Below are 25,929 nucleotides of genomic sequence, written 5' to 3' on the forward strand. Positions count from 1 at the left end.
TGTAAATCACTTGTTATCTTAGATCTCACTTTCCATTAGAAACGTTACTTTATTTTAACTCTTTATTATGGCAAAAAATTTCAAACGTATAGTAAGTAGAAAGAATAGCGTAAGGAACCTCCACTTGTGCTTGTCCCCCAACTTGGGTGTTTCCACCATTCTGCTGTTCTTGCTTCATCTGATATTCCACACACACTTTTATTTCTCTCTTAAGTATTTTAAAGCAGATCTCAGACAGTATGTTATTTCACTTGTAAATACTTTAGGGTTGTCTTTTTTTTAAGCCCTAACTACAATACTAGTATCATACCAGATAAAATTAGTAATAATTTTATGATGATCTAATACCCAGTTAATTTTTTATTCCTGTTATATGAAAATGTGTTTTTACTGTAAGTTCGTTGGAATCACAATCCAAACAATGTGTACACATTGCATTTGGTTGTCATATCTCTTACGTCTCTTAAAATAACTGTATTTTAAATGGTGCTTAGATACTTAGTGTAATTCATAAGAGCTAGTGTGACCTTTCAGTGTAATGAAATATAGTGCTGTTGTATGGTACGGAAGTATGTGAAGGACCAGATCTCATCAGAAAGGGAGTAACTCCCTGACTCTGGTGAAAAGGGCATTATTTTTCTTACCAGTATGTGCATTTTTAATGTTGTAGATTGTGTGTAGGTAATTGTCTATTGATAAGAGAGTCCACTCACTCACTCCAGGATGAGGAACAAGGATGAAAACCAATTTTGTCTTTCCTGTTATGAAACTGTAGATTCACATATTTAAGTTGTTTAAAACAGATGCTTTGCTGCTTTTGATCTTAATAAATGTGTTAAACAATTTAAGAAGAGATTTGGGCAAAATTTTCAAAGAGATGCACTACCTGAATTTATATTACATTTTAAAGTTGGCATATAGTAATTTTTAAGCATTTTTCATAAAATAAGTTAAGATCATCTGCAAAATTTTATAATATTTATCAGTATTTTTATTTTAATATTTTAATAATTATTAATATAATATTTGTATAGAAAATATAATTTAAATAATTATATTTTTAAAAACCGATGCTATTGGGTTGATTTTGACTCCTAGTGACCCTATAGGACAGAGTAGAACTGCCCTGGAGGGTTTCCAAGGAGTGGCTGGTGGATTCAAACTTTCAATCTTTTGGTCAGCAGCTCTTTAACTGCTATGCCACCATGGTTCCAAATAACTATATATAGCTTTATATTACAAAAAAAAAAAACCAAACCCATTGCTGTCGAGTTGATTCCGACTCATAGTGACCCTATAGGACAGAGTAGAACTGCCCCATAGAGTTTCCAAGGAGCGCCTGGTAGATTCGAACTGCCAGTGTTTTGGTTAGCAGCTGTAGCACTTAACCACTACACTACCAGCGTTTGCAGGTTTATGTTAGTGTAATTGGTTTTGGTTTGCTGAGTTATTGCTGATTTTTGTTGATTGTTTGGCTTATGTGTAGTGTTTCCACTTTGAGTAAGGTGTGTTTTCAGGGTGGTTAGACACTGGGCTTATTGTTTCTGTCTATGTTAGGTCAACTTCCATAATGCTAAATTAGATATTTGCTTGTAGCTCTTAGTAGATATTTTATTTACATATGTATGGGAAAATTTGACAAAATACTCTTAATTTTTTTTAGGCTTCCTGGTAACACTAGAACAAAAATCGGATTCATAACATTTGACAGTACAATCCATTTCTACAGTCTTCAAGAAGGTCTCTCTCAACCTCAGATGCTAGTAGTTTCAGATATTGAAGGTATATGTTATATATGTAAAATTACTGAACTGCTTTAGGAAATTTTGGCTTTAGAAATATTTCATGACTATTTGACAAATTAAGGAGTATATAGTGTGATTCTACTATATTAAGCAAAATTCTGAATATAAAATCATAAGATCATTAGAGCTGTAAGAATCCTTTAATTCAATATCTCATTTTTTAGAGTAGGAAACAGCGTTATGGAAGTAAAATGAATTCTGAACAAGGCAACATGAACAAGTTAATGTTAGAACTCAGATTAAATTAAGATCTCTTTGTCCCTTTTTCCCATTCATTCATTCATTCAGTATTTGAATGCTTACTGTGGCTCTGGGGCTATAATAGTGAACAGGGCAGACAAGGTCCCTGCCAGTGTGTAGCTTATCTTTTAATAGAGGAGAAAGACAAAGAACGAGTAATCAAATAAACACTATAAGTACATTGAGTTAATTACTTTGAAGGAAATAAACAGGATGATGTCAGTAAAAATGAAGAGGGGAACTACTAGATGGACTGGGTGGGCAGAGGAGCCTTTTTATTTTCCCCTATATCTTTTTTCTCCTGCAACATCTTAATGTGTGTTTGTATGTATATATATATGTATGTATGTGTGTATATATATATAAATTAGAGTTGAGATCTAAGATTATTCTTTTTAAAGTTTAAAAGTGTGTATTTAGATCTATTCATGTGGTAAGATTTTCATGAGCCATAAGTGAATACTGATGTGAAAGCTGTTTAATGTCATATTTCTGTTTGATTGCATCAGGCTAAAAAATGTGGTGCTTGTGGAGTTTTAGGATTACAGGCTTTCATGGAAGCCTCTTATAAAATGAGACTTGACTGGTTCATCTGTAAGATATTTTTCAGCTCTTAGTATTCTGTGGTTTGAGTCAATATTTTTCATAAAGTACATTTGGTTAGATATCATAGGTATCAAGCTAAACAAAACTGTACTGTGCCCAAGTAATTTATTATTTGGTAGATTTTTTTCCCCATTTTTCTGTACTTAATGACTGTCTATAACTGGAAGGGAAACCCTGGTGACATAGTGGTTAAGAGCTACAGCTGCTAACCAAAAGGTTGGCTGTTCAAATCCTTCAGGTGCTCCTTGGAAACCCTCTGGGGCCAATTCTACGCTGTCCTATAGGGTTGCTATGAGTCAGAATTGACTTGACGGCAATGGGTTTGGGTTTGTTTGTTTGTTTGTTTGTTTGTTTTAATAACTGGAGCGTGGGAACATTTCATTTGATTTAACTTTTGTTATTTTCTGTAGCCCTGCCAGTGCAGTGGTTAAGTGCTTCAGCCGCTAACCAAAAGGTCAACAGTTCAAATCCACCAGCCACTCCTTGGAAACTTTATGGGGCAGTTCTAGTCTGTCCTTGTAGGGTCGCTAATGAGTCGGAATCAACTCAATGGCAATGAGTTTGGGTTTGGGTTTTTTGTTATTTTCTAAGGCTAAAGAGTATAGTGCTTTATTCAAAAAGCAGCCTACCCTGCTCAACAAATAGTGCTGGGACAACTGGATATCCATATTACAAAAGAATGAATTTGGACCACTACCTCACACCATATACAAAAATTAAAATGGATCATAGACCTAAGTGTGAAACTAAAATTATAAAACCAGTAGAAGAAAACACAGAAGTAAATTTTTGTGACCTTAGATTAGGCAACGGTTTCTTAGCTATGACACCAAAAGCACAAGGAACTAAAGAAAAATAGATAAATTGGACTTCCTAAAAATTAAAAACTTTTGTGTTTAAAGGACACAATCAAGAAAATGAAAAGATAATCTACAGAATGGGATAAAATATTTGCAAATCATGTGTTTGACAAAGGATTTACCTAGAATATATGAAAACTCCTACAACTAAAAAAAAAAAAAGAACCCAGTTAAAAAATTAGCAAAAGATTTTAATAGGTGTTTCTTTATTCAATATACAATATTCTCTATATACAAGTGGCCAGTAAGCACATGAAGAGATGTTCCACATCCCATTTATCAGGAAAATGCAAATCAAAACCACAAAGAGATACTACTTCACACTCACTAAACCAAAAATCAAACCTGTTGCCCTTGCGTGGATTCCTATAGGACAGAGTAGAACTGCCTCATAGGAGCAGCTGGGGATTCAAACTGCAGACCTTTGGTTAGCAGCCCAGCTCTTAACTACTGTGCCACCAGGGAGCCTCACACCCACTAGGATGATGGGAAAAAAAACTAACAATGGCAATTGTTGGCAAGAATGTGGAGAAACAGGGACCCTCATACATTGCTAGTGGGAATGTAAAATGGTGCAGCCACTATGGAAAACAATTGGTAGTTCCTCAAAAAGTTGCCCTGTTGTTGTTGCCATGTGCTGTCAAGTTGATTATGACTCATAGTGACCCTATAGGTCAGAGTAGAACTGCCCTATAGAATTTCCTAGTTTCTGATCTTTACGGAAACAGATCACCAGGTGTTTCCTCCCAAGTTGCTGTTGGCGGGTTCAAACCACTGACCTTTCCTTTAGCAGCTGAGCACTTAATCATTGTGCCAGTAGGGCTCCTTCAGAGTTGCCCTATGACCCAGGAATTCCATTCCTAGGTATATACCTAAGAGGATTAAGAACATATGCCTACACAAAAATTTGTACAAGAATGTTCATAGTAGCATAGCCAAAAATTGGAAACAATCCAAATGTCTAGCAACTGATGAAGAGGTAAAATATCCATATGTCATAGCTATCTAGTGCTGCTATAACAAAAATACCACAAGTGGATGGCTTTAACAAAGAGAAGTTTATTCTCTCACAACCTAGGAAGCTATTAGTTCAAATTCAGGGTGCCAGCTCCAGGGGAAGACTTTCTCTCCCTGTCTGCTCTGGGGGAAGGTCCTTATCATCAGTATTCCCCAGTTGAGGAGCTTCTCAGCACAGGGAACCTGGGTCCAAAGGACCACTATTCTCTTGTTTTTTGTTTCTTGGTGATATGAGGTCTGCCTATTTCTCTGCTCACGTCTTTCTTTTATATCTCAAAAGAGACTGACTCAAAATACAACCTAATTTTGTAGATTGAGCCCTGCCTCCTTATCATAACTGCCTCTAATATTGCCTCATTAACATCACAGAGGCAGGATTTACAACACACAGGAAAATCACATCAGGTGTCAGAATGGTGGACAGTCACACAATACTAGGAATCAATGACCTAGCCAAGTTGACACACATTTTTGGGGGACATGATTCAATCCATAACACCATGCAATAGAATATTATAAGGTAAAAAAAAACAAATGGAGCACCGATAGATGTTACAACTCAGATAGACCTTGAAAACATTATGCCAAGTGAAAGAAACTAGACACAAAGGTCCACATATATGATTCCATTTATAGGAAATGTCCAAAATAGGCAAATCCATACAGATAGAAAATAGATTAGTAGTTGCCAGGAGCTTGGACATAAGGGGCTAAAGGGAAATAGGGAGTGACTGTTAATGTTTATGGGGTTAATTTTGGGGATGATAAAAGGTTCTGGAATTACGTAGTGGTGATGGTTTTGAAACTCTAAATATTAAAGTGTGAATTTTATGGTGTGTGAATTGTATCTTAAAACAGCTGTTATTATTATTTTTTTTAATTTTAACATACAAAACTTGATAATGAGCCTTATTTTTTTGTAATCCGAAACAGTGCAGAAATGTAGAAAGTGAGACCCTTGTAATCGTCCACCACCACCCATGTTACTTTCCCAGATTGCTTCCATCTAAGGAAGGGAATTTAATTCCTAAGCAAGAATAAATTCGAATCCTGAGAAATTCATTTGATGTGTTCAGTTAGCATACCTTATTATTCACTTAATTTTGTAGTCCCATTAGTAGAGGCTGATGGGAGCCTTTCTTATCAGAAACCAAACCAAAAAACCAAACCCATTGCCATCAAGTGGATTCCAACTCATAGCAACTGTATAGGACAGAGTAGAACTGCCCCGTAGGGTTTCCAAAGAGTGGCTAGTGGGTTCCAACTGCCAATCTATTGTTAGCGGCCAAGCTCCTAACTGCTGTGTCACTAAAAAAAACTGTGTCACTAGGGCTCCCTTTACGAGAAAGCACCTGCTTTTTGAATGACAGTGCTATTGGTTAGCTCTATTACTTCTGTGTAAAAGCATAGCATTCTTGTGTGTTTTGTTAGTCAACATATTTTTTAAATGCCAAGAGTGTGTCTTTGACTGGCTTCCAAGCCAAGCAAGGTAGTAATCTGGGATTCTAAATTATCTTTAACCTCGGAAGCAGAGCAGTTGCACAGACCCTACTGGAGTGCTTACAGATCAGCATTTTTTAATTGGGCTTTTACAAGGTAGCAGACAAGAAGCAGATAAGATGCAATGAATAGCTGAATCGGTGTTCTTTTGTTGGCTCTTGGGACGTAAGTAGACAGTACTGTAAGAGTGGAGGAGGTGGCTTTTCTTTATATGTGGGAGTAGTTAATTTGAAACATCTTAAACAATGAAAATTTGTTTAAAATGAATGTTTATTTATTCTTTCAGATGTTTTTATACCTATGCCAGAGAACTTATTAGTAAATTTAAATGAAAGTAAAGAGGTAAGGCACATTTTCCTCCCTGACATGTTTAATTGAAATATTGAAGTAATATATTTTTGAAATGAACTTTAAAAATTTGCTTCTTTCTGTGACATTTCTGAGATGCATAGCATTTTATATTTGATCAGAGTTAAAATTCATCAGATTAAACAGCTCTCAAGTTTGCCCTTGAGCTGATTGTTTTTAAGTTGTATGTAGCAAGTTATTTATGGTAGGGTAGAAAATAAGCCTAGTCCATAAAGGAGGGAAACCTGAAGGAAACCTGTCTTGCCAGCCATTTGGGAAGTTGGGAGGGTTGCTGAGATAAAGCTTCTGGTCACAACATAGAAGCACATTAGCTAGGCTGCTTTCAGTGCCCTTTGCTTTTCTGATTCACAGAGTGTCATTGGGGTCAGTTCAGAAGAAACTCTTATTACCTGCCTGGAAATTGCCATGACATAATACAGTGAGAGGTGAACAGAATGTGTCTGAAGGGGGGATGTTGTCTACCCTGTACATGCATATATGCCGTAGGGGTAACATTTTAACTAGCAAGTCTATGGTCTCAGCTGTTGGCAATGGTGGAAAGTGTTTTTTTCCCATTAACTCTATTTATTTGTACAACCTAACTTGAATAGGTAGTTGTTTTTCATTTTGTTTTTCTTTTGTAGTGGTATTGCTAGTTGGCAAATTTACTGGATATTTTAGATTTTGCAAGAGGGAAGAGTTAAATTCATTTGAAACTTGAAAAGAATTAAGTGTGTAGAGGTAATTGAGAAGGCCATATTTCATGGCATTAAAATAAATCTAAACTGGGGTGGTTCTTTTGGATAAATTTTGGACTTATAGTCTTGCTGGACTATTGCATGTGAAAGAACTGTAAGGCCCCAATTTTGATTTGTCTTGCTTGCCAATTTATAATGTTGACTTAAAATGGCTTTCTTGTCATTTGACCAACTTCATTGTTTACTGTACTGTCTGTAGATTCTCTGACCATCATCATGATTTAATGTCTTGTCTGTTATATTACTGACTTAGGGTGAAAAAAAATTTTTTTTTAATTGTAACATTCTTGAGTTTTCTTGCTTTATTTCACAAGCTTGTCCAAGATTTACTGAAAACTTTGCCACAAATGTTTAACAAGACTCTGGAGACCCAGAGTGCATTGGGCCCTGCACTTCAGGCTGCCTTTAAGTTGATGTCCCCAACTGGTGGTCGAATGTCTGTCTTTCAAACACAACTCCCAACTCTTGGAATGGGAGCCCTGAAACCACGAGAGGAACCCAACCAAAGATCATCTGCTAAGGTTAGAAAGTTATCAGATATGTAAGATTTATGTCGGTACTCAGGCCCTTTGATTGCAGAGCCTGTTGTGTGTGTGTGTGTGTGTGTGTGTGTGTGTTTTCAATTGCGGAGAAGAGGGAATGGTTAAAGATTCTCTTTTATGTAGACATTCCCATCCTATTCTATTATTCTCTAACCTGATTTACCCTTCCCTTGTTTTTAGATTTTTAGCAGGCCACTATCAATCCAACCTGCCTTTGATAGAAAAGTCTGGCAGACTAAAACAATATGCTTGCTAGGGACAAAGTAGAACCCAAATGACCAGTTAGGAATAGTCACGATTTGGTATGTTGACTGCCATGGATTGCATTTGAGCACCTTATGCATATAAACTTAATGCTCAAGACCTGTCTTTTGCAAAAGATTATGTGAGAAAGGCTGTATACTACAATGGTATCAGTCCTAGAGTCAGACTGCCCAAGTTCCACTGCTTATTGGATGTGTGACCTTGAATCGTTAATTTCTTTGCCCCTTATACAGTGTGTGTGTGTGTGTGTATATAAACCAAAAAACCAAACCAAACCCAGTGCCGTTGAGTCGATTTCGACTCATACCGACCCTATAGGACAGAATAGAACTGCCCCATAGAGTTTCCAAGGAGCACCTGGCAGATTCGAACTGCCAACCCTTTGGTTAGCAGCCGTAGCACTTAACCACTATGCTACTAGGATTTCCATACATACATACATATATGTATACATATGTGTATATATGTATGTATATATACACATAAAACGACAAATAATGATAGTACTGATCTCTCTTAGGTTAGTTGAGAGGATTAGATATTATGTATAAATTATTTAGAACAGTTTCCAGCATAATAAGCGTTTAATAGATTTCAGTTATAATAATAATGATGATCACCAATTAGGAAATTAGTATAATAGATACATTTCTTTTTAAAGTTAAAAAAAATAGAAAATTACTTAAGCAGTATACATTTCTTAATGAAAAATCAGAAAATATAACAAAGCAAAAGGATTTTGTATAATGCCCAGAGACAATTATTATCAGCAATGTAGATGTATATTTAAAATTTATGTCAATTAATGATTTTAAAAAGTTACTCTTTGTATTTTGTTATTAATAGGAAATACACCTGACACCATCCACTGACTTCTATAAGAAATTAGCCTTGGACTGTTCTGGTCAGCAGGTAGCTGTTGACTTATTCCTTCTCAGCGGACAGTATTCTGATTTGGCTTCTCTCGGTGAGTCTTCCTAATGATTATTTTTCTCAAACAAATATCAAATAATATTTATATGATAGTGTTCTATGCAGGGGACAAACTAAAAGAACTTTTCTTACCTTGAAGAGTTAGTCAATTTAATCTATTATAAACCTTTTAGTCTTGTATTTTAAATGTTTAGTAACAGAGAAATTTCTATATTACCATTTAAAGGAATGAAATATTCTTTTTGATAGTACCCTGGGAAGTTAAAGAAGGATTGATCCAAATGATTTGGTTACTTTGGTCTAGTAATAATAGCTAACGGGAGAGAGGGGGCCGAGACGGCTGACTAGGTAGATGCTACCTCGGATCCCTCTTGCAACAAAGACTCGGAAAAACAAGTGAATTGATCACATACATGACAATCTATGAACCCTGACCAACAAACACAGATTTAAAGAGTTGACCTGAGTAACAGAGACTGAGAATGAACAACCACGGGGAAGCAGCGACTGTTTTCGGAGCCTGGAGCCAGCGTCCCAGTCAGGAAACCTTGGCGCCGGGCTTTGGACTGGGCGCAGGGGAGCTGAGCATGGCATCCTGAGACGGCGCACAAATGGGGCGCAGCCCTAGCCCCCTGAACTGACCTCGGGGGAAGCCCAGCCAGTGCACGGCTGACAGGAGGAGAAGTCACCAGGAGGCAGTGACTGGTTTTGGAGCTGGGAGTGCAGCGTCCCAGGTGGGAAACCTTGACGCTGGGCTTTGGGCTGGGAGCGGAGGAACTAACCGCTGCGTCTGAGACAGCGCAAGCACAGGGCGCCGGCCTGACCATCAGGGACAATCGCTACCCAGGCAGCGCACACAGTCGACGCGCCCCTCGGGAATCTCAGATAAAACAGTCATCCCAAGCAAGATAAGTAACTTTGTCTATATTCTGGGGTGCTACTCTCTCCTGTTTATCTGAACCCGCCCCACCCCTTCCCAGGCGGCTTCATTAACATTGGAATTTCCTGAGCCAGAGGGAGAACTGCTCCTCTGTTTTTCTTTTCCTTTTTTTTTTTTTGTCTTTTCCTAACCCATTCTTCTGGCCTGAGAGAAGCAACTACAAAACACCCAGGAACCAAAAATCCTTCCCTAATTGGACTAAAAACACAGAACCAGCTCCAGCCAAGCATATGTGATCCACAGTCTGGGGCTTTCATCCCTACAGGGAAAAAGTGGCTATTATAATGCAAAGGCATTTCTGATAGGGATCTGACTGCAATTGTTTTATTGGATTTACTGGAAAGACAAGTTGCCCAGGTCTCCTATCTCTGCATATTCAACAGAGCCCTCACTGACCCACAACAGGGAACTGAGGGCTGAAGCTCCCCCCAGTCGACCTAGCCTCCTGCCTTAGGGGTCTAAGGAGGGTGGCACCTACCAATCTGTAGAGGTACTTGCATTGGGGGCCTAAGGTCTGGTGCACACAGCTATCACCACTACTTCTCTAAAAAAAAACAAAAAACAAAACAAAAAAAAACTTCTCTAGGTGGACGCAAAATCAGACTCTACTCAAGAACAGTGAATGGACTCAGGCTTATATATCTGGTAACAGCCCAAACCAGCTGGTAATAGGACATAAGTGAGTCAAGGGCTACAACAATCAAGACAGCTCAATGTAGTAGCACATCTACGTATATTGAAAGAAAACAAAACAAGATAAGATTCAGTGAGCAAATATAGAATAAATCACTACAATATCTTAGTGATGGCTCAGAGACAGCAGTCGAAATCAAACCACATAAGCAGACCACGATTGCTTCTACAACTCCCCAAATTAAAGAATCAAAATCTCTCCCAAATGAAGATACAATCCTGGAATGGTCAGATGCAGAATATAAAAAACTAATTTACAGAATGCTTCAAGACATCAGGGATGACCTCAGAAATGAAATAAGGCAATTTACAGAAAAATCCAAGGAACACACTGATAAAACAGTTGAAGAACTCAAAAAGATTATTCAAGAACATAGTGGAAAAATTAATAAGTTGCAAGAATCCATAGACAGCATTCAGAAATCCAAAAGATTAACAATAAAATTACAGAATTAGACAATGCAATAGGAAGTCAGAGGAGCAGACTCAAGCAATTAGAATGCAGAGTGGGAAATCTGGAGGACCAGGGAATTAACACCAATATAGCTGAAAAAAAAAAATCAGATAAAAGAATTAAAAAAAATGAAGAAACCCTAAGAATCATGTGGGACTCTATCAAGAAGAATAACTTGCGTGTGACTGGAGTCCCAGAACAGGGAGGGATAACAGAAAACACAGAGAGAATAGTTGAAGATCTATTGGCAGAAAACCTTCCTGACATCATGAAAGACAAAAGGATATCTATCCAAGATGCTCATCGAACCCCATTTAAGATTGATCTAAAAAGAAAATCACCAAGACATATTATCATCAAACTTGCCAAAACCAAAGATAAAGAGAAAGTTTTAAAAGCAGCCAGGGATAAAAGAAAGGTCTCCTACAAAGGAAAATCAATAAGAATAAGTTCAGACTACTTAGCAGAAACCATGCAGGCAATAAGGCAATGGGATGACATATACAGAACACTGAAGGAGAAAAACTGCCAGCCAAGGATCATATATCCAGCAAAACTCTCTCTGAAATATGAAGGCGAAATTAAGACATTTACAGATAAACACAAGCTTAGAGAATTTGCAAAAACCAAACCAAAGCTACAAGAAATACTAAAGGAAATTGTTTGGTCAGAAAACCACTAATATCAGATACCAGCACAACACAAGGTCACAGAAGAGAGCATCCTGATATCAACTCAAATAGGGAAATCACAAAAAAAAATTAAGATTAATTAAAAAAAAAAAAAAAAGCTCAAAACAGGAAATCATTGAAGTCAATATGTAAAAGATCACAATAATCAAAAAGGGGGACTAAATACAGGTGGCATAGAACTGCCATATGGAGAAGGATACAAGGTGATATAGGACAATACAAGTTAGGTTTTTACTTAGAAAAATAGGGGTAAATATTAAGGTAACCACAAAGAGGTATAACAACTCCATAACTCAAAATAAAAACCAAGAAAAACGTAACGACTCAGCAAACATAAAGTCAAATACTATGAAAATGAGGAACACACAATTTACAAAGAAAAACGTCTCAGCACAAAAAAGTAAGTGGAAAAATGAAACTGTCAACAGCACACATAAAAAGGCATCAAAATGACAGCACTAGACACATACTTATCTATAATTATGCTGAATGTAAATGGACTAAATGCACCAATAAAGAGACAGAGAGTCTCAGACTGGATAAAGAAACATGTTCCATCTATATGCTGCCTACAAGAGACACACCTTAGACTTAGAGACACAAACAAACTAAAACTAAAAGGATGGAAAAAAATATATCAAGCAAACAATAAGCAAAAAGAGCAGGAGTAGCAATATTAATTTCTGACAAAATAGACTTTAAAGTTAAATCCACCACAAAGGATAAAGAAGGACACTACATAATGATTAAAGGGACAATTGACCAGGAAGATATAACCATATTAAATATTTATGCACCCAATGACAGGGCTGCAAGATACATAAAGCAAATTTTAACGGAACTGAAAAGTGAGATAGACACCTCCACAATTATAGTAGGAGACTTCAACACACCACTTTCGGAGAAGGACAGGACATCCAGTAAGAAGCTCAACAGAGACATGGAACACCTAAATGCTACAGTCAACCAACTTGACCTCATTGACTTATGCAGAACTCTTCACCCAACTGCTGCGAAGTATACTTTTTTTTCTAGCGCACATGGAACATTGTCTAGAATAGACCACATATTAGGTCATAAAACAAACCTTTGCAGAATCCAGAACATCGAAATATTACAAAGCATCTTCTCAGACCACAAGGCCATAAAAGTGGAAATCAATAACAGAAAAATCAGGGAAAAGAAATCAAATACTTGGAAACTGAACAAATACCCTGATAAAAAAAGACTGGGTTATAGAAGACACTAAGGAGGGAATAAAGAAATTCATAGAATGCAACGAGAATGAAAACACTTCCTATCAAAACCTCTGGGACACAGCAAAAGCAGTGCTCAGAGGTCAATTTATATCCATAAATGCACACATACAAAAAGAAGAAAGAGCCAATATCGGAGAACTGTCCCTACAACTTGAACAAATAGAAAGCGAGCAACAAAAGAATCCATCAGGCACCAGAAGAGAACAAATAATAACAATTAGAGCTGAACTAAATGAATTAAAAAAAAAAAAATTACAGAACAGAAAAACAATTGAAAGAATTAACAAAGCCAAAAGCTGGTTCTTTGAAAAAATTAACAAAATTGATAAACCATTGGCCAGACTGACTAAAGAAATACAGGAAAGGAAACAAATAACCCGAATAAGAAACGAGATGGGCCATATCACAACAGACCCAACTGAAATTAAAAGAATCATATCAGATTATTATGAAAAATTGTACTCTAACAAATTTGCAAACCTAGAAGAAATGGATGACTTCCTGGAAAAACACTACCTACCTACACTAACACAATCAGAAGTAGAACAACTAAATAGACCCATAACAAAAAAAGAGATTGAAAGTGTAATAAAAAAACTCCCAACAAAAAAAAAGCCCTGGCCCAGACAGCTTTACTGCAGAGTTCTACCAAACTTTCAGAGAAGAGTTGACACCACTACTACTAAAGGTATTTCAAAGCATAGAAAATGACGGAATACTGCCTAACTCATTCTATGAAGCCACCATATCCCTGATACCAAAACCAGGTAAAAAAGACATCACAAAAAAAGAAAATTCCAGACCTATATCTCTCATGAACATAGATGCAAAAATCCTCAACAAAACTCTAGCCAATAGAATACAACAACATATCAAAAAAATAATCCACCATGACCAAGTGGGATTTATACCAGGTATGCAAGACTAGTTTAATATTAGAAAAACCATTAATGTCATCCACCATATAAATAAAACAAAAGACAAAAACCACATGATCTTATCAATTGATGCAGAAAAGGCATTTGACAAAGTCCAACACCCATTTGTGATAAAAACTCTCAGCAAAATAGGAATTGAAGGAAAATTCCTCAACATAATAAAGGGCATCTATACAAAGCCAACAGCCAACATCACTCTAAATGGAGAGAGCCTGAAAGCATTTCCCCTGAGAACGGGAACCAGACAAGGATGCCCTTTATCACTGCTCTTATTCAACATTGTGCTAGAGGTCCTAGCCAGAGCAATTAGGCTAGACAAAGAAATAAAGGCCATCCGGATAGGCAAAGAGGAAGTAAAATTATCTCTATTTGCAGATGACATGATCTTATACACAGAAAACTCGAAGGAATCCTCAAGAAAACTACTGAAACTAATAGAAAAGTTTGGCAGAATCTCAGGTTATAAAATAAACATACAAAAATCACTTGGATTTCCCTACATCAACAAAAAGAACATCGAAGAGGAAATCACCAAATCAATACCATTCACAGTAGCCCCCAAGAAGATAAAATACTGAGGAATAAATCTTACCAAAGATGTAAAAGACCTATACAAAGAAAACTACAAAGTACTAGTGCAAGAAACGAAAAGGGACCTACATAAGTGGAAAAACATACCTTGCTCATGGATAGGAAGACTTAACATAGTAAAAATGTCTATTCTACCAAAAGCAATCTATACATACATTGCACTTCCAATCCAAATTCCAATGACATTTTTAAAGTGATGGAGAAACAAATCACCAACTTCATGTGGAAGGGAAAGAAGCCTCGGATAAGTAAAGCGTTACTGAAAAAGAAGAAAGTGGGAGGCCTCACTCTACCTGATTTTAGAACCTATTATACAGCCACAGTAGTCAAAAGAGCCTGGTACTGGTACAACAACAGGCACATAGACCAATGGAACAGAATTGAGAACCCAGATATAAATCCATCCATACATGAGCAGCTGATATTTGACAAAGGCCCAGTGTCAGTTAATTGGGGAAAAGATAGTCTTTTTAACAAATGGTGCTGGCATAACTGGATATCTATTTGCAAAAAAATGAAACAGGACCCATACCTCACACCATGCACAAAAACTAATTCCAAGTGGATCAAAGACCTAAACATAAAGACTAAAACGATAAAGATCATGGAAGAAAAAATAGGGACAGTCTTAGGAGCCCTAATACAAGGCATAAACAGAATACAAAACATTACTAAAAATGACGAAGAGAAAGCAGATAACTGGGAGCTCCTAAAAATCAAACACCTATGCTCATCTAAAGACTTCACCAAAAGAGTAAAAAGACCACCTACAGATTGGGAAAGAATTTTTGGCTATGACATCTCCGACCAGCGCCTGATCTCTAAAATCTATATGATTCTGTTAAAACTCAACCACAAAAAGACAAACAACCCAATCAAGAAGTGGGCAAAGGATATGAACACGCACTTCACTAAAGAAGATACTCAGGCAGCTAACAGATATACATGAGAAAGTGCTGTTGATCATTAGCCATTAGAGAAATGCAAATTAAAACTACGATGAGATTCCATCTCACTCCAACAAGGCTGGCATTAATCCAAAAAACACAAAATAATAAATGTTGGAGAGGCTGCGGAGAGATTGGAACTCTTATACACTGCTGGTGGGAATGTAAAATGGTACAACCACTTTGGAAATCTATCTGGTGTTTTCTTAAAAAGTTAGAAATAGAACTACCATACAACCCATAAATCCCACTCCTCGGAATGTACCCTAGAGAAATAAGAGTCTTCACACAAACAGATATATGCACACCCATGTTTATTACAGCTCTGTTTAGAATAGGAAAAAGCTGGAAGCAACCAAGGTGTCCGTCAATGGATGAATGGTTAAATAAATCGTGGTATATTCACACAGTGGAATGTTACGCATCGATAAAGAACAGTGACGAATCGGTGAAACATTTCATAACATGGAGGAACCTGGAAGGCATTATGCTGAGTGAAATTAGTCAGAGGCAAAAGGACAAATATTGTATAAGACCACTATTATAATATCTTGAGAAGAACACATACTTCGTGGTTACGAGGAGGGGAGGGAGGAAGGGTGGGAGAGGGTTATTTACTGGTTAATTAGTGGATAAGAACTACTTTAGGTGAAGCGAAGGACAGTACTCAATACAGCAAAAGTCAGCTCAACTGGACTGGACCAAAAGCAAAGAATTTTCCGGGATAAACTGAATGCTTCGAAGGTCAGCGGAGCAAGGGCGGGGGTTTGGGGACTTCTGTGTCAGTTGGCAAAATAATTCTATTATGAAAACACTCTGCATCCCACTTTGAAATGTGGTGTCTGGGGTCTTAAATGCTAACAAGCGGCCATCTAAGATGCATCAATTGGTCTCAGCCCACCTGGATCAAAGGAGAATGAAGAACACCAAGGTCACACGATAACTATGAGCCCAAGAGACAGAAAGGGCCACATGAACCAGAGACTTACATCATCCTGAGACCAGAAGAACTGGATGGTGCCCGGCCACAACCGATGACTGCCCTGACAGGGAGCACAACAGAGAACCCCTGAGGGAGCAGGAGAACAGTGGGATGCAGACCCCAAATTCTCATAACAAGACCAGACTTAATGGTCTGACTGAGACTAGAGGAATCCCGGCGGTCATGGTCCCCAAACCTTCCGTTGGCCCAGGACAGGAACCATTCCCGAAGACAACTCATCAGACATGGAAGGGACTGGACAATGGGTAGGAGAGAGATGATGATGAAGAGTGAGCTACTTGTATCGGGTGGACACTTGAGACTGTGTTGACATCTCCTGTCTGGAGGGGAGATGGGAGGGTAGAGAGGGTTAGAAACTGGCAAAATTGTCACGAAAGAAGAGACTGGAAGGGCTGACTCATTAGGGGGAGAGTAAGTGGGAGTATGGAGTAAGGTGTACATAAGCTTATATGTGACAAACTGACTTGATTTGTAAACGTTCACTTAAAGCTCAATAAAAATTATTATTAAAAAAATAATAATAATAGCTAACGGCACAGCTTTTAAGGAGTTTGCATTCTCTTCCAGGTTGTATTTCTAGGTATTCGGCAGGTAGTGTCTATTACTATCCCTCTTACCACCATCAGCACAACCCAGTCCAAGTACAGAAGCTACAGAAGGAATTACAGAGATACCTCACTCGGAAGATTGGCTTTGAAGCCGTCATGAGGATTCGGTGTACCAAAGGTGGGGACAATTTTTTTTTTTTTTTACATAGGAGTAAATGTTTCTGATACCAGAAAATATACACGATTTTATCTAGCCTTATGAGATTTGTTCTTCCATGTTATTTGGTAACTGAAAGAATACACAATTAAGAGAAGAAACACTGTGGGAAAAAAAAAAAAAAAAGCAGGGACTATTGTGAATATTGACAGTGTTGCCCTGCTATTCATATGGATTTCACTGGCTGATTCTTTTCAGAAGTAGACTGCCTGGTCCTTCTTCCTAGTCTGTCTTAGTCTGGAAGCTCAGATAAAACCTGTCCAACATGGGTGACCCTGCTGGTATTTGAATACCGTTGGCATAGCTTGCAGCATCCCAACAACACACAAGCCCCCACAGTACAACAAACTGACAGACATGTGGAAGAAGTCTGAGCTCCACTCAAGGCACTGGTGAAAAACCAGGCTCCAGGAATTGACAGAATACCAGTTGAGATGTTTCAACAAACAGATACAGCATTGGAAGTGCTCACTTGTCTATGTCAAGAAATTTGGAAGACAGCTACTTGGCCACCTGACTGGAAGAGATCCATATTTATGCCTATTCCCAAGAAAGGTGATCCAGTTGAATGTGGAAGTTATCAAACAATAACATTAATATCATATGCAAGCAAAACTTTGTTGAAGATCATTCAAAAATGGCTGCAGCAGTGTATCGACAGGGAACTGCCAGAAATTCAGGCTGGATTCAGAAGAGGATGTGGAACCAGGGATATCATTGCTGGTATCAGATGGATCCTAGTTCAATGCAGAGAATACCAGAAAGATGTCTACCTGTGTTTTGTTGACTATGCAAAGGCATTTGACTGTGTAGATCATAACAAATTATGGATAACGTTGCAAAGAATGGGAATTCCGGAACGCTTAATTATGCTCATAAGGAACCTGTACACAGATAAGAAGCAGTCGTATGAACAGATCAAGGAGTTATTGCATAGTTTAAAGTCAGGAAAGGTGTGCGTCAGGGTCGTTTTCTTTCACCATACTGTTTCAGCCTGTGTGCTGAGCAAATAGTCCAAGAAGCTGGACATTATGAAGAACGGGCCATCAACATTGGATGCATCAACAACCTGCGTTATGCAGATGACACAGCCTTGCTTGCTTAAAGTGAAAAGGACTTGCAGGACTTACTAATGAATTTCAAAGACTACAGCCTCCAGTATGGATTACACCTCAACATAAAAAAAAACTAACTGGACCAATGAGCAACATCATGATAAACGGAGAAAAGATTGAAGTTGTCAAGGATTTCATTTTACTTGGAAGCAGCAGTCAAGAAATCAAAAGACGCATTGCCTTGGGCAGATGTGCTGCAAAAGACCTCTTTAAAGTGTTGAAAAGCAAAGCTGTCACCTTGAAGACGAAGATGTGCCTGACCCAAGTCATGGTGTTTTCAATCGGCTTATACGCACGTGAAAGCAGGACAAGGAATGAGGAAGAGCAAAGAAGAGCTGACGCCTTTGAATTGTGGTGTTGGCGAAGAATACTGAATATACCATGGACTGCCAAAAGAAGGAACAAATCTGTCTTGAAAGAAGTACAACCAGAATGCTCCTTTGTAGCAAGGGTGACAAGACTATGTCTCACATACTTTGGGCATGTTATCAGGAGGGATCAGGCCCTGGGGAAGGATGTCATGCTCTGTAAAGTAGAGGGTACGCGAAAAAGAGGAAGACCCTCAATGATATGGATTGACACAGTGGCTGCAACAATGGGCTTAAGCCTAACAACAACTGTGAAAATGGCACAGGATCAGGCAGTGTTTAACTCTGTTGTACATAGGGTCACCGTGAGTCAGGATTGACTTGACAGCACCTAACAACACGTTGTGAATATGTTTAAAAAAAAAAAAAAAAAAACCCACTGAATTTGTACACTTCTAAAGTTTAGATAAATTTGGGTGAATTTTATGACATGTGATTATATCTTAATTTTTTAAAAAAGGGACCATGTCCTCAAAGAAAATAAAGCATGGTGGGTTTTTATTATCTTTATCGAATAGTAGTATCAAGAGATTTTTTAATCTGTGCTCTTCACACCCTGCATCTGCTATTACTTGCATCTGTATCTGCTTGCCTCAATGTTGCTTTGGAAATAGTCTGACATTTTCAGAATGTTTATGTCCAATTTATGTTACAGGGTAAACATTCTGTGGCTGCTAAATGATCATTATTCTGTTATGAAAACAAGAAGTTACAATCCTTGGTTTTTTCGTTTCTCCACATGATCAACCTTGTTCTAAGTTTTCATTTGGTTTTGAAAATATTCGTACTCTGTTAGCAGGTGTGAGACAATCATTTTTAAAAATGGAAAGATTATATGAAATATGTAGCTAAAAAAACAGATGTCAGGTGATAAGGGTCTACTCACGTATCCGCTAAATGTTAAAATATATATCGGTCAAACCAGGTGCCATATGAAGTTCTCTACTACTCATCACTGTAATAGAAAAACATGGTTAAGTGAAACAACTGAAAAGAAAATATGTGTTATCTCTTATATAAAAAAACCAAACCCATTGCTGTTGAGTCGATTCTGAATCATAGCGACCCTATAGGACAGAGTAGAACTGCCTCATAGAGTTTCCAAGAGATGCCTGGTGAATTTGAACTGCCAGCCTTTGGGTTAGCAGCCGTAGCTTTTAACCACTGTGCCACCAGGGTTTCTTCTCATATATAAGGTTTCAGATAAACAGGATATTGCCACAATTTGGCATATTAAGTTGAAAACTCATAACCAATCACTCTCACAGTAGCATTGTTTTTTTTTAAACAGCTTTGTTGAGATATAATTCACATATCATAAAGCTTACCCATTTAAAGTGTACAATTCAATGTTTTTAGTGTATTTGCAGGGTTGTACAACCATCACCATAATAAAGTTTTAGAACATTAGCAGTCACTCCTCATTTTCTCCCAGTGCCCCTAGCTCTAGGCGTTCACCAGTCTACTTTCTGTCTCTGTGGTTATGCCTGTTCTGGACATTTCGTATTAATGGAATGATAGAATATGCAGTCCTTTATGACTGGCTTCTTAGCATAATTTTTCAGTGTTCTTCCATGTTGTAGCATGTGTCCATACTTCATTCTTTCTGCTGCCAAGTGATATTCCATTATACGGATATACCTCATTTTGTTTATCAATTCATAATGAACATTTGGGTTTTGACTTTTTGGATATTATGAATAATGCTACTATGAACATTCATGTACAGGTTTTTGTGTGGGCATGTTTACATTTCTCTCAGGTAACTTAGAGTCTATACCTGGGTCTTATGGTAACTCTATGTTTAAGTTTTTGAGGAGCTTCCAAAATGTTTTCCATAGTGGCTGCACCATTTTCCATTCCCACTATTGCATGACAGTTCCCATTTTTCCACATCCTCACCAGTGCTTGTTATTGTCTGTCTTTTTTATTTTAACCATCCTAGAGAGTATGCAGTAGTACCTCATTGTGGTTTTGATTTGCATTTCTCTAATGACTAAAGATGTTGAGCATCTTTACTTGTGCTTATTGGCCATTTGTGTATTTTCTTTGGGGGGATATCTATTCATATTTTCTGCCCATTATAAAATTTAGGTTGTCTTTTTATTATTGAGTTGTAAGAGTTCTTTATATATTTTTAGATACAAATCCCGTATCAGGTACATGACTTGCAAGAATTTTCTCCCATTCTGTGGGCTGTCTTTTCATTTGTTTAATGGTATCCCTTGAAGCACGCAAGTTTTTAATTTTAATGATGTCCATTTTTTCCTTTTGTCGCTTTGCTTTTGGTGTCACATAGAAGAAACCACTTCATAGTCCAAGGCTACGAAGATTTATGGCTATATTTTCTTCTAAGAGTTTTATAGTTTTAGCTCTTATGTTTAGGTCTTAATCCACTTTGAGTTACTTTTTGTAGTTGGTATAATGTAGGGATTCACTTCATTCTTTTGCATGTATATATCCAGTTGTCTCAGCAGCTTTTACTAGACTCTTCTTTCCCTCACTGAGTTGTCTTTGCACCATTGTAAAAACCAATTGATCAAAAATATGAGAGTTTATTTCTAGACTTTGAATTCTCTTGATCCGTGTCTCTTCTTCCATTACCACACTGTCTTGATTATGTTGCTTTGTAGTAAGCTTTGAAATTGGGAAGTATGAGTCGTCCAATTTTGTTCTTCTTTTTCCAGATGATTTTGACTTTACTGGGTGCTTTGAATTTCTGTATGAATTTTAGCATCAGCTTGTTCATTTCTACAAAGAAGCCAGCTAGAATTTTGAATGGAATTGCATTGAATCTATAGATCAGTTTGAGGAATACTGCCATCTTACCAATATTAAGATTTATCATTCATGAGCATGGGATGTTTTTCTATTTATTCAGATCTTCTTTAATTTCTTTCAACATATTTTTATACTTTTCAGAATATAAGTTCTACGCATCTTTTGTTAAATTTATTCTTAAGTATTTTATTCTTTTTGAAATTATTGTAAATTTGTTGATTTCACTTTTTGTTCGTTACTACTGTATAGAAATACAGTTGGTTTTTGTATATTGATGTTGTATACTGAAACCTTGCTGAACTTGTAGTTCTAATAGTTTTTTAATGTTTATGCCTTAAAGGGCACTTTTGAGGTATCCCATTCTTCAAGATTGCCAGACCTTTTAAGACTTTTTCTACTTGGCAAGAGATAGGTTATTTTATATGCCCCCTAACTTTGCATAAAAGGAGCCCTGGTTGTTCAGTGGTTAAAGCCACTGACTGACAAACAAAAGGTTGGTGGTTCAAAACCACCAGTGGCTCCATGGGAGAAAGATGTGGCAGTCTGCTTCCGTAGAGATTTACAGCCTTGGAAACCCCATAGGGTTGCAATGAGTCGGAATCAACTAAATGGCTGTGGACTTCTTCTTCTTCTTTTTTTTTTTTTTTAACTTTGCATAAATGTGTCTTGAAAGAAGTACAGTTAGAATGCTCCTTAGAAGGGGGGATGGCAAAACCTCGCCTCACATTGGATATGTTATCAGGAGGGGCCAGTCCCTGGAGAAGAACATTATGCTTGGTAAAGTAGAGGGTCAGCAAAAAAGAGGAAGACCCTCAACGAGTTGGATTGACACAGTGACTGCAACAGTGGGTGCAAACATAGCAACAGTTGTGAGAATGGCACAGGACTAGGCAGTGTTTTGTTCTGTTGTGCATAAAGTTGCTATAAGTCGGAACCAACTCTATGGCACCTAACAACAGCAACAATTTTACATAAAGAATTTGGGAGTATGCCAATGAATCAGCCTTTGTCTTCTTCCTAGAGGACTTAATTTAATAAAGCTTTGCAGTTAACCTATTTAGGCTTCTGTTTTTCTGTTTTATAGTAAATTTCATTACAAATCAAATACACGATCTTGGTAATGTTAAAAAAAAAAGATAAATCCTTGTTTACAAAAGCATATAAAGATATAAATTAAGTTATAAAAAGATACAGATATAAAATGAAAAGATATAAAAAGCTACAAAATGAAAAGTCAAAGTTAAACCAATTTGTTCTACACTAAAGTTTTTTGTATGTGTTTCAAAATTTTTCTTATGTATGTATAAATCCTTATATGCATATCTTTTAACCTTAATTTTAAATTAAAAAATGAGGATCATAGCTGGCTTTTTTACCCCACTATCTGGATACCTTTCTGTATTTGTATATATAAACCTGCTTTTTTTTTTCTGATTTCTGTTTTAAAGTTGGTTTTTATTTCACAAGCAAAATATGCATATGCCTTTTTGTAAAAAATAAAAACATTATCAGTAGGACTAAAGTCCTCTTTTACCATTTGTACAAACATTTGTACTCCATGTGTCCCACCATTCTTATATAGTCACTGTAACCGCTTTGGTGTCTATCAGACTTTTCTTTATGTTTACATACTTATGTACATCTCTATGGAAAATACGTAATATGCTATTCTTGCATAATATATTATATATATTTTTACTCAATAAGTCTTGAAGATCCATTAATTTTCGTACGAATAGATCTATCTCATTCTTTTTAATTTCTACCTAGCATTTGGTAGACTTCATAAATCACAGTTTATTTTCCTACTGATAGGCTTTGAGGATAGTTGTGATTTTTTTGCTCTGACAAGCAGTACTGCTTAAAAGCTTTGCTTGTATAAATTTGGCACTTGTATGAGTAGAAAAAAAAAAGATTTTTCTTTTTTTTTATGAGTATGATGTCTGTAGGTTAAATTCTTAGGTATAGAATTGGTAGAGCCAAAGTAAACACTTTTAGAATAGTCATAGATACTGCTGAATTATCCTCCAAATAGGTTTTTTGAAGATTTGTACACCTATCTTCAATGAAGAAGATACCTATTATCCCTCACTCTTACTAAATACTGTGTATTATCTAAAGTTTTTACTCTCTGCCAGTCTGAAAAGTGACCAGGATAAAATGTAAATATCCATATGTAGGTGTATATAGGAATCATTTTGATAACTTTTTCTCTTGTAGGTCTTTCCATTCATACCTTCCATGGGAACTTCTTTGTTCGGTCAACAGACTTACTGTCTTTTTTGATAACTTTTTCTCTTGTAGGTCTTTCCATTCATACCTTCCATGGGAACTTCTTTGTTCGGTCAACAGACTTACTGTCTTTGCCCAATGTAAACCCAGACGCTGGATATGCAGTACAGATGTCAGTAGAAGAGAGTCTCACTGATACTCAGTTGGTTTCTTTCCAGTCAGCACTGTTGTATACAAGCAGCAAAGGTAAGTTTTTGATGTAGTTATATATTCCATGGCCTGTGATAAACTCCCTCTTCTCTTGGTAGAGGGTTAGTGAAAACAAAGGAAACTCAATGAGATGAATTGCCACTGTAATTGCAACAGTGGGCTCAGACATACTAATAATCATGAAGATGGCTCAGGACCAGACGATTTTTCGTTCTTTTACACATAAGGTCACCATGAGTTGGAGCCTACTTGATGGCAGCTGACAACAAGAACTCATTTTTATTAAGCCAATAGAGTATTCCTAATCATAGAACTTTATTGCTGCTCTTGATAAAGCCAAGATATTTGGTGTTAATTTTCCTAAATCATAGTATTTATTCATTTATTTAAGACATATTTATTGAGAGTCTACTATGTGTCAGGTACTCAGATATGTTCTGATGATACAGCAGTTAATAAAACTGAATAAAAAAAATCCTTGCCCTCATAAAACTTAATTCTAGCAGGAGAGACAGACATCAAACAGGATAGTAAGTAAAATAGTATGTCATATAGTGATAAGACCTAAGGAGATAAATAAATCAGGGAAAGAGGATAGGAAATGCAGGTCATGTTTGTGTAATATGTTGAAGGAGATCATCATGAAAGATAGGAAAGATTTTTTTAGGGTGTTATTCCAAATTAATTTATAATTTCTGTTTTGTCCTAAGGTAATATAAAGGAAGTTAAATTCATTTTTTTTTTGTTTGTTTGTTTTAAAAATTCACAGCTCCCACCTTCTGTTTTATTGCTTTAAAATTTTTTTTTGAGGGGAGGGTGTTTCTGTGCTTTGCCTACTCAACCTTTACAGGGTTTCCAAAATGTATAAAAAGTATATAGTGGGAACATTTTAATGAAAACCTTTAGTATTAAGAAGTTCAGTTTTTATATAATGGTTATAATTAATGTAGCACATCTTAAACATAGAAGTTAGATTTCTGTCTTAAAAAAACAAACCAAAGCCATTGTCATTGAGTTGATTCTGATTAGTAGTGACTGCATATATAGAGAGGTATAGGTATATATACAGTCACTATGAATATATGTATTTTGTCTTTAGACACCATCTTTTATTTGTAAAAGAACAGCTCAGTCCCTTTTCTACTCATTGATTTTTCTTAACATTTTAAAAAATTAATGTATAATTTACATGCAGTAAAATCTACCATTTTTAGTGTACAGTTCTACAAATTCTGACAAACTCATATCTTGTGTAACCACCACCACAATCAAGATACCAAGTCAGTTTCATCACCCCGAAAATTTTCTCGTGCCCCTTTGTAGTTAACACCTCTCCCATCCTCAGCACCTGAAAACCACTGATCTGTTTTCTGACCCTGTAGTTTTGCCTTTGTAATAATGTCATATAAATGAAATCAGACAGTATGTAGCCTTTTAAATCTGGCTTCTTTTTCACTTAGCATAGTGCATTTGAAATTCATCCATATTGTCACATCTACCAGTAGTTTTCTTCCTTTTTATTCCTGAGTAGTATTTCATTGTATCCAGTTTGTTTATCCATTTCCCAGTTGGATTGTTTCAGTTTTAGACACTTTCAAATATAGCCACTACAAAGAATTGGGTACAGGTTTTTGTGTGAAGATAAATTTTCATTTCACTTGGTAGATACTTAGGAGTGGGGTTGCTGGGTTGCGCAGTAAGTATATGTTTAATTTTACAAGAAACTGCCAAACTGTTTTCCCAATTAGCTGTACCATTTTGCATTCCTACCACCATTATTGTTCAGTGTTTTTGTTTGTTTGTTTTTTGGGGGTATTTTGGTTATAAAACCCCAGTGCCTAGACATTTTAATAATTGTGTAGTGATACTGCTTTGTGGTTTTAATTTGTATTTTTCTAATAACTAATGTTGACATCTTTTCATCTGTTCATTTGCCATCTTTCTATCTTTTGTGGTATTTAAATCTTTGCTCATTTTTTAAAAAAAAGGTTCTTGTTGACTTTTTAACTAGATGTTTGTGGATAAATCACTCTTTTGTCCATGACCTTTATGGAACACATTAGCTCCT

General features: G+C 36.7%; 1 protein-coding gene across 3 annotated transcripts in view; it reads left to right on the top strand.

Moving 5' to 3' along the window:
* The window catches only part of SEC24A (SEC24 homolog A, COPII coat complex component), a 106,858-nt gene that overhangs the window by 61,948 nt on the left and 18,981 nt on the right, over positions 1–25,929 (top strand). For 2 of the 3 annotated variants that reach the window (XR_010319338.1, XM_064276451.1), the window contains exons 11-16: positions 1,664–1,782; positions 6,315–6,370; positions 7,449–7,655; positions 8,787–8,907; positions 16,958–17,116; positions 23,724–23,897. Coding sequence is in view for 2 of the 3 variants with exons in the window: in XM_064276451.1 (XP_064132521.1) it covers positions 1,664–1,782; positions 6,315–6,370; positions 7,449–7,655; positions 8,787–8,907; positions 16,958–17,116; positions 23,724–23,897 (836 nt within the window). In the remaining variant the exon portion in view is untranslated. The other variant, XM_064276455.1, reaches the window with a different exon arrangement.

Source organism: Loxodonta africana, chromosome 2, assembly GCF_030014295.1.
Source record: "Loxodonta africana isolate mLoxAfr1 chromosome 2, mLoxAfr1.hap2, whole genome shotgun sequence".
NCBI classification, from domain to species: domain Eukaryota; kingdom Metazoa; phylum Chordata; class Mammalia; order Proboscidea; family Elephantidae; genus Loxodonta; species Loxodonta africana.